Source organism: Hibiscus syriacus, unplaced genomic scaffold, assembly GCF_006381635.1.
Source record: "Hibiscus syriacus cultivar Baekdansim isolate YM2019G1 unplaced genomic scaffold, ASM638163v2 tig00111276_pilon, whole genome shotgun sequence".
Taxonomy (NCBI): domain Eukaryota; kingdom Viridiplantae; phylum Streptophyta; class Magnoliopsida; order Malvales; family Malvaceae; genus Hibiscus; species Hibiscus syriacus.
Genome location: NW_024063043.1, coordinates 1,584,919 through 1,595,282, shown reverse-complemented (window position 1 = coordinate 1,595,282; position 10,364 = coordinate 1,584,919). Strand labels below are relative to the sequence as shown.

The 10,364-nt window shown below is 38.6% G+C and overlaps 1 protein-coding gene and 1 pseudogene across 1 annotated transcript; one reads left to right on the top strand and one right to left on the bottom strand.

Annotated features, from left to right (window-relative positions):
• Positions 1-4,922: 4,922 nt before the first annotated feature.
• LOC120157797 (inositol transporter 4-like) lies at positions 4,923-7,427 on the top strand. The gene is made up of 6 exons (XM_039168818.1): positions 4,923-5,309; positions 5,391-5,461; positions 5,565-5,900; positions 5,996-6,103; positions 6,177-6,779; positions 6,868-7,427. The coding sequence occupies exons 1-6, from the start codon at positions 5,171-5,173 to the stop codon at positions 7,327-7,329; spliced, it is 1,719 nt and encodes a 572-aa protein (XP_039024749.1). The 5' UTR covers positions 4,923-5,170; the 3' UTR covers positions 7,330-7,427.
• A 1,219-nt stretch (positions 7,428-8,646) lies between these two features.
• On the bottom strand, positions 8,647-10,156 carry LOC120157815 (annotated as a pseudogene).
• Positions 10,157-10,364: the final 208 nt, after the last annotated feature.

Here is a 10,364-nt window from a genome sequence, read left to right as displayed (position 1 = left end):
CAACTTTTGTTGAGGATCTTGCTACTGTATTCTGTTTCTTTGATTTCCAGGATATCAAAGAATCACCTAACTTTATGCAAAAACCAGTAATCAATTTACGTGACATAGGACATAAAGCCCAGTCTGAATCACAATATGCTATCAATTGACTATTGCCTGATTTCTTTAATAATATCCCCTGTCCTGGTTCATTCTTTAAATACTTGACAATTCTCAATGTTGCCTCTAAATGTGTTCTCTTTGGTTGTTGCATAAACTGACTCAGATGATGAACTGCAAATGTAATATATGGTCGAGTATGTGCTAAGTATATTAATCTTCCAATTAACCTTTGAAAATGTTAACTTTTCTTCAACCAATACTTCATCTTCCTTTTGCTGCAAATGTTCATCATATTCTGTTGAGGTAAGTTTCAAATTCTACTCTAAAGGAGTCAAGGTTGGTTTAACTCCTTTAAGACCAGTCTCCTTTAACAATTCTAAAGCATATTTCCTCTGATTCAACACAGTTCCTTCTTCTGACCTCAAAACCTCAAGCCCCAATAAATATTTCAGTTCTCTTAGAACTTTTATCTTAAAATTGCAATTTAACATTTCTTTCAGCTCATTAATCAAAGCTAAATCATTACCAGTTAATAGGAGATCATCTACATAAATGAGCATCACCACCAATCTTTCACCCTCTTCTTTTGTAAACATCGAATAATCAAACTTAATCTACTGATATCCTGCAGCTACCAATGCTTCACTAAGCTTCAAATTCCACAGTCATGAAGCTTGTTTCAAACCATAGAGAGATTTTCACAGCCGACATACCATATTCTCCCCTGGCTGCAAAAACCTTTAGGTAGCTTCATGTATATCTCCTAAAAGAGATCACCTTGCAGAAAAGCATTATGCACGTCCATTTGAAAAAGAGGTCAATCATTCATAGCAGCAAGAGCAAGAACAGTCCTAACATGAACTAATTTTGCTATAGGAGAGAATGCTTCAACAAAATCAACATCCTCATTTTGATTGTAACCTTTAGCAATAAGACATGCTTTAAAACACTCAACTGTGCCATCGGCTCTATATTTCACTCTAAATACCCATTTACAACCAATGAGAGTCACTCCTTGAGGCAAAAACACTACAGACCAAGTACCATTGTTTTCTAAGGCTTGTATTTCCTCTTACATGGTTTTAATCCAAACCGGGAGTGAAATGACTTCATAATAAGACTATGGTTCAACAATGGATGAAGTGGTAGCAAGAAAATGTTGAGTATGAACAGGTAAATGATAATAAGAAATACAAGTGGAAAAAGAAGAAGAAGACCGATTAGAACACACATAATCTTGTATCCATGTTGGAGGTCTAGATACTCGAGAAGACTTACGCAAAGGAATAACAGAATGATATGATGATTCGGGTAAAGCTGGTGACAAAGAATTACCAGGAGATATAGGAGGTTGAGACAAAACCAAGAACTCAGAATCATCCTCATAAGACTGAGCAGAAAAAAAGAATCAGATTGTTGAGGGAACTAAAAGGAAAAACAGATTCTTGGAAAACAACATCACGATTGAAAAAGAAAACCTTTTTTCAAGATCAAACAAAAGGTAGCCTTTTTGAGTGGATAAATAGCCAAGAAACACAGAATAAATAACTCTCGAAGCAAATTTATCAGTTAAATATGTCTGAGTTGCATAAGCAAGAAACCTAAATACACGAATATGAGACAAGGAAGGGGGCTTTTTATACAACAATTCAAAAGGAGTAAGCCAAGACAAAACAGAGGAAGGTAACTTATTTATCAAATAACAGGCAGCAAGAACACATTCACCCCAAAATTTCAAAGGAAATTTAGAATGAAAACGTAGGGCACGAGCAACCTCAAGTAAATGCCTATGCTTACGCTCAACTACCCCATTTTGCTGAGGAGTACGAACACAACTAGATTGATGAATTATGCCAAGAGAGGAAAACAAAGGGGAACATACTGAATTGAAGAATTCTGACCCATTGCCACTACGAATTATCTTAACAGAAGTATAGAACTGATTTTGAATCATCAGAAACAAGGCTTTTAAATGAATAACGACATCACTTTTGAGTCGTAACAAAAACACCCAAGTCATACGACTGAAATCATCAACAACATTAAGAAAGTAACGATGTTCACTATGAGTAGAAACTCCATAGGGACCACAAAGATCAATATGAAGTAATTGAAAAGGATTGTCTATTCTAGAGGTACTTAAAGGAAATGGAAAACGTGTTTGTCGAGCCATAGGACAGACTGAACAATGTTGCACATCACTAGGATTAAATTTAACAGACCGAAGAATAGGCAACTTGTGTATTTTATTAATGGCAGCATGCCCAAGTCTAGCATGCCAAATTTCAGTAACAGTAGGAGAATGATGATCAACAAGTTTACAAACAGAGGAATTTGCAAAAGAAGAAACATCAATAGGAGATGAATTAAAACCCAAGTATGCAAAAGAAGACTCGAGCAAGTAAAGACCTCCACGTTCCTTTCCAATCCCCTTGATATTTCCATTGGAGATGTCCTGTAGGATACCAAATGCAGGATAAAACAAAACAACACAGTGAAGCTTATTGGTCAGTTTAGTGATAGACAAAAGGTTATTTTTGAATTTAGGGACAAACAAAACATCATGAATTATGTGATCATTACTAAGAATGTAAGAACCAATATAAGTAATTAGGGCTTTTTTTACCATTATGGAGATGAATAAACCGATTCTTTGAAGCACATGCACTAGGATTTGTCAAACAAGAGAATTTAAAGGTAATATGATTAGTAGCACCAGTGTCCAAGATCTAATTTATAAAAGAAACATTACCTGAAGCTTGTCCCATAAGATTAACAGATGACTCAGAGGCAAGAGCTTGGTGCAACAAATTCAGAATTTGATTGTACTGTTCTTGAGTAAAAACTGGGGCAGAAGACACATGAGATAAAACGGGAGCCGAAGTAGTGACAGGATCTTCAAGTTGAACAGTAAGAACAATTGAAGCATCCTTCTTTCGATTGAATTTGAAGTCTGCAGCAAAACCATTCAATCTATAACATTGTTCCTTTTTGTGACCTTTAATCTTACAATGGTCACAAGTGCCATTGAATCAACGCCGACCCATACTGTCAGGAGATGTAAAAGAATTAGAATAAAAAATAGTTGAATCATTGATTGAGGGTATACCAGTGGAATGAGATCGCTGAGACTCTTCTTGAACCAGCATCGAGTAAGCCTGATTAACAGATGGTAATGGATGCATCAGAAGAATTTGACTACACATAACAGAGTACGAATAATTTAAACCCATCGAGAATTGGAAAAGACGTTATTGAAGAGAATTAACGGTATTTTACTGAGCATTAGCACAATCACACGAAGGAAGAGGCACCAAAGCACCATATTCATCCCAGAGAAGCTTCAATTTGGTGAAATATGACGAAATTGAAGAATCCCCTTGAACAAGGGTTGCAATTTCTCGGTGTAGAAAATAAACCCGAGAACCATCAACCTTATCAAACCTTTCTTTCAAGTCAGGCCACACAAGAGCAACACTAGAAGAGAAAACAATACCAGTTGAAAGATCATTGCTAACAGAAATGATTAACTAAGAAAGCACAATTGCGTTGCACCGATCCTATTGCGGTTGAAGCTGCTCCACAAAATCAGACCGACAACAAACCCCATCAATAAACCCTAATTTGTTCTTTGCAAGGAGAGAAATACGCATAAACCTACTCCAAACGCTATAATCATGAACGCCAGTGAGCTTGTGAGAAACAAGAACAACACCCGATGTATCGGACGGATGCAAATACAAGGGATGTGTGAAATCGATCTCTGAAATATCTTGTGGAGGCATCGTGAAGAGGAATTGAAGCAAGAAAAACGCAGAAAAAAAAAGAACTGGAATTGGGAAATTTTTCACGGAAACGAGAATGAAGATGGACTATTGTAAAAGAAGCCCAATAACCCAAGAGCCCAGGAATATACCGACTGATATCATGTTAAAATATTAACCCAAGAGATACTGGAAAATACATCATTCTCTATATATTTAAAGTTACAAACTAATATTTATACAACAACTAGGTCTCTAACTAATTAATTTTCTAACTGTACAAACAGAATAACCTCCTACAACTGTTTTCTACAAGAGCCATTATTGTAAGCCCCATAATTGAGCATCGGGCCACACAAGTGTTGCGGGAAGAGTATCCAATCAAAGCAGAGTCGTAAAGCAAGGATCCAAAACGCTAGAATTTTCATGCTTTCCCTTTGCTCCACTACCCCCGAGGTGAAAAATAATTATGTTCCCTTAATACTATAATTATCTCATTGACTGATTCTTCTTCCATCGTGCTCCATCATTTTAAGCACAAAAAACATAAATGCTTCCCACACTAAGAGAAACAAATACAACTTTTGCATTGCTTAATCACTTGAGTTTTATGAATATGATTCATCATCCAAAATATAATTTGAATTGTGGAGGGATTGTTGAATGCAGTCTCTGGTAATTGCATGAACGAACCGGATTCTTCATGAAACCTTTTGTTTGAAACAGTCGCTGGACCTTCAAACTATGATGAGGCATATTGTTAGAGAATAACAGATAATTTAAAAAAAGAAGATATATTTGCTTTTGAGATATTGGGAGGAACATATCCAAACTAATTTTCTTTTCGAATGGGAAAAGTTCTAATTCTACACAATTTTTTAGAGCTTTAAACGAACCACTTTCCAAGTCTGGTTTGGTTAATGAACCAATTTCCAAGTATGGTTTAGTTTACACAATTTTGTCCACTCGAAACACTAACTGCAAATACACTGTTTCCTTTAATTACATATATATATATATATATATATATATATGATCACGAAGCCTGGAATTCAATCATATCCATTAGCCCCAGAAAATCGTTGCCAAGCAAATGAAACTGGTGTTTCAACCATTCTCGATTTGCTTCTATTAATCAAGTTTTTTCCCCCAAAGCAGAGTTCCATACACATTAGCCCCAGAAAATATTTGTTTCTTTGATTTACACGAAATCCATTCAAGGTTTTTCATTGTCGATTTGAACACATTATCAACTTTCACGACAGAGGAACTTTCTGGTTTGCTGGAATTGTGAAAAGGAAATAATGGTGGAAGGGGGTAATATATCAAAACCAGACAAGACAGAGTTCAATGAGTGTTGGAAAACAACATGGAAGACTCCTTACATTCTTAGGCTTGCATTGTCCGCTGGTATCGGAGGCCTCTTGTTTGGTTATGACACAGGTAAAATTACGTCCTTTTCCCCCCTATCTACAGGATGCATAATAAATGTTGGTTTAGTTTGCTTACTTTGTTGAATTACAGGAGTGATTTCGGGTGCCTTGCTTTATATCCGTGACGATTTCCGACAAGTCGACCGGAAGACATGGTTACAGGTTACATACTCTTCATTGCCTCACTTCACGGAAGGAAAAAAAAAAAGTATAAAGAGTTCATTACAATTGCTGGTTGAGTGGTTTATGATGTGTTGATTTTCAGGAACTCATAGTGAGTATGGCTGTAGCCGGTGCTATCGGTGGTGCTGCGATCGGAGGATGGATAAGCGATAGGTTTGGCAGGAAAAAATCGATTTTGCTTGCTGATGGACTGTTTGCTGCAGCTGCCCTAGTTATGGCATTTGCTCCAGCTCCATGGATGATTATTCTTGGAAGGGTTTTTGTTGGTCTGGGAGTCGGAATGGCTTCAATGACCTCACCTCTTTATATTTCCGAGGCTTCCCCTGCTCGAATTCGAGGTGCACTAGTTAGTACAAATGGTTTGCTCATTACAGGAGGCCAGTTTCTGTCTTACCTTATCAATCTGGCCTTCACTAAGGTAAAAGTTATAGTCTCTAAACTCGAAAATTATCATTTTAAGATCGAATGTTTGATAGACCCTATGCAATCTTTCCTTGAACAATTGTGTTTCAGACAAGATGGACTTGGCGTTGGATGCTTGGAGTTGCAGCGGTTCCGGCATTCGTTCAATTGTTCTTGATGCTATCGCTTCCCGAGTCCCCCAGATGGCTTTACAGACAGGTTAAAACGTTGCTCTAGTCTATGCGTTGTTGCTATGTTTCGATTAAATTTATAACAATTTGTTAGTGTTCAGAACAAGGTAGGAGAGGCCAGGTCCATCCTAGAGAAAATATTTCCTGCTAATGAAGCCGATGACGAGATGAATGCCTTGAGACTCTCTGTCGAAGCAGAAAAAGCCGATGGGCACGCCATTGGCGACAATCTAATACAAAAACTGAAGGGTGCTTTGAGCAACGTTGTAGTCCGAAGGGGACTCTATGCTGGTATAACGGTTCAAGTGGCTCAGCAGTTCTCAGGAATCAACACTGTTATGTATTACAGCCCAACAATTGTTCAGTTTGCAGGATTTGCTTCAAACCAGACAGCGTTGGCGCTTTCTCTCATCACATCTGGTCTTAATGCCGTTGGCTCGATCGTCAGCATGGCTTTAGTCGACAGATATGGCAGGAGAAGGTTGATGCTTGTTTCCATGGCCGGTATCATCCTTTGTCTCCTGTCCTTATCGATTATATTCCTCGAATCTGCCAATCATGCTCCGAAAATCAGCCAGTTTGACAGCAATTTCATTCCCAATGGTACATGTCCTAGCTATATATCAGCACCTAAACCCTCACCATGGAACTGCATGTCTTGCTTGAAAGCCAGTTGTGGATTCTGCTCGAATGCGGCCAATAAGGCAAGCATATATACATTGTAACTTTCTATTTCAATTGCTATTAAACAATGTAACAAAACTTGTCTGATTGACATCGATCATTGCTCAGTACTCGCCAGGATCATACATGGAACTGACCAGGAAACAAAGAGATTTATGCCGCGGACAACATCGGACATGGTTCAAAGACGGTTGTCCGAGTGAATTCGGGTTCCTGGCGGTTGTTTTCCTAGGACTTTACATCCTTTCGTATTCACCAGGAATGGGGACTGTCCCATGGATAGTGAACTCGGAGATTTATCCACTGAGGTACAGAGGTGTTGGCGGGGGTTTGGCTGCTGTTTTAAACTGGATTTCCAATCTGCTTGTTAGTTTGACGTTCTTGAGCCTGACCAAAGCTCTAGGTTCGGCTGGCACTTTCTTCTTGTTTGCTGGGTTTTGCATCGTTGGGTTTAGTTTCATTTATAGGCTTGTGCCTGAAACCAAAGGGCTACACATTGAGGAGGTTGAGAAGATGTTGGAGACCGGGTACAAGCCCAAGCTCTTAAGGGCCAAACCCCAGTTTGTTTAAGCCCATGTAGTTCATGACCAACAAAATAATTCTTGAATTACCACAATATCTCATGGTTTCAACCCTAGAATTCAAGAATGAAACACAAATCCCTGACTTTGCTACTTCATCACCAAAAATCAACTTCCGAAGATGGCACCTTTCAATAGCCACTCTCTTTTTGAGTATTTTCTCAACTTGATAAACTATTAAAATATTAAAATGATACTCTCGTCCGTATAAATCAATCAACTATATTTCGTGACACGTCACAATCAACCTAATATAGAAATATTTTATGAATCTTTCTCACCACATAATTAAAACATGTCAACATTTTTTTAATCATCATTAAATTTAGATTTAGTTTTTAATTTTTTTTTTCCATATAGAACTAAATCTACATATCTTGTTCAACCTCTTGACTTTCTTCTCCCCCTCTATTCGTTAACCATAATCATCGTAGTCACGATCAATTTGCATTCTTCTTCTTTAACCATAATCACCACTCTATCATATTTTCCATCGATCCTCCCGATCATTCGTCTAAATGGGCTATCCCATGCGCGACCCGACTCTTTCCTCCTCGCTGCTCTATCGGGCCTTCTCATGTCTCTTTCTTCAACACTTTTACTTATCGGTTCAGCTTCAAGTACGATGTTTTGTCGGAACATCTGTCGTGTATCCGGCGTGATCCTTTGGATTCCCTCCATTTATTTATCATCGGGCTAAAAGGATTTCTTCTTTCGATCAAAGTGTTGGGAGAAACAGAAGATATTTCCCTTAAGGAGCTTTTGATTCGAACTGATTGTAAAGCAAGCTAAAAACAGATGCTGTTAAAGCTGAAAATTCCACATCTACTCCGGCTTCTGCTGTTTTCCCGCTATATGCAGCGAGTTTGGCGTTTTCGCCGCACTGGAAACACGTCATTTACTTGACGTTCCCGAGGGAACTGGTGGTTTTCGATTTGAAATATGAAACGACGCTCTCCTTTGTTGCATTGCCGCATGGCTGCTCCAAGTTCCTTGATGTGTTGCCCGAGCAGAATTAGGAGTTGGTTAACCAAGGGAAAAATGAAAAGTGATGGTGGCAATGGTGATTATGGTCAACAGAGGGGAGGGGAGGGTTAAGAGATTGAGATTTAATTTGGATATGAAAAAAACAAACAATTTAAAATTAAACCTAAAGTTAATGATGATTTAAAAAAAGTTACTGAAATATTTTAATTTTATTGGTTGGGTCTATATCTTGCGTGGTGAGAGTTCATAAAATATTTTCTCTAATAAGTGGAAAATGATACAAAGAAAGCATAAACATGATAATTCCAATCCTAATAATATGTGGGTCAAGAATTTTATTCAACATAAATTAGAACATTAAAATCTTACTCAAGTGATTTAACGGACGACAAAGAAAGAATGTGATTAACTAAATTGTCCAAAGACTTGTAAGATGAACCTCCTGGTTTTAGACAAAGATTCATCTTGTCTTTCAATAACTTGATCCTGTCTCTCATTTCCTGTCCCTCAACTTCAACCATTAATCTCCTGATCGCCTTCTCGATCTCCCCTCTCTCGATCTCAGATTCCAAATGAATCCCAACCCTCCATACATGGCTTACCAATCTTGCATCTACCCTCTAGTCACCAAAAGATGGCTGACAGATCATGGGAACCCCTTCACATAAGCTCTCCAGGGTTGAATTCCATCCACAGTGTGTCCAAAACGCTCCCGTTGCAGGGTGAACCAGGACTTCCTGTTGGGGAGCCCATTTCACTATTTGACCTCTTTCACCTACCATTTCTGGGAACCCATTTGGCAATGGTTCAAGCCATTCGGCACCCTGGACTAACCCGGGTCGAACCACCCACAAGAATGGCTGCTTGCTGTTGGCCAGTCCCCAAGCCACCTCCAAGAAGTCCATCTCGGTTATAGCCGCCACGCTTCCGAAGCTGACATAAATCACCGATTTAGGTTGTTGTTTGTCTAGCCATGATACGCAGGTCATGTCTTGAGGCAACAAGCTACTGGAAGAAGCTGGAAAATACTTGTGGAAAGGACCTATGAGAAAAGTTGGGATTGGAAAGGACAAAGAAAATTTCTTTAGATATTCTTCTTCAAGATCTTCACAGGAGTTATATATAATCCCCGAAGAGGCCTTGGTTTCTTGAACTACCATATCCATGAATTCGAGAAAGCTTCCCGGATCAGTTGCTTTAAACATTGAAATGTCTTTGAGTTTGAATTGTGGAAGCTCCGGGACTTCCATTTCTGCTTCAGAATCTGTCAAGCAATAATGATCAGTATTAAGGTATATGGAGATAAATTACTTATAAAAAAAAGCTACAAGTGATGAATACCTTGCAGTGGAAGGTAACCCTTTTGGAACAGCGATGGCATGGACGCCAAAACAAGAAAAGACAAGACATTACTTGTCCTTAAAGCAATCCTCGGAAGCCTAAGCTCATCAGCGACAGCTTGTGTGTTGTACCACAAAACATCAGAAACAAAGCAGGCCACGGGATCTTCGTCTTCCGAGCCTGTCGACATCAACTTGGCCAAGCAATCACGGAGAGGAATTTGGCAACTGGAATTGATGAGCTTTATAAAGGAGACCATAAGATTAGGATCCGATGAAATTACGTAGTTTTCGGGTAATCCATCGGGAATAGGGTAGAATCCGAAATGAGGGTAGTTTGCAGGGTTTGGGGAGTTGAAGTGAGTGTGGATTATGGAAATGGAAAAGCCTCTTTCATGGAGGATGCTTGCAAGCTGAAGCATGGGGTTTAGATGCCCTTGAAATGGCATAGGAAACAGTATCACTCCACATCCCTTCATCTTCATTTCAACTCTATTTTTTTCTCCTCTTCCCGATCTAATACCTCTACCATATGTAGCAGACATAAAGTATTCACATTTATTGTTTCATGACATATAATGACTACACCACTTTTCTGTATCAAATGAATTTTCTATTCAATCTTTTATGTTGGGACAAACATATGAAGCTGAAACTGAGTCTGCCGTCCTTGGTTTTGGATTTAATATTTGGATTA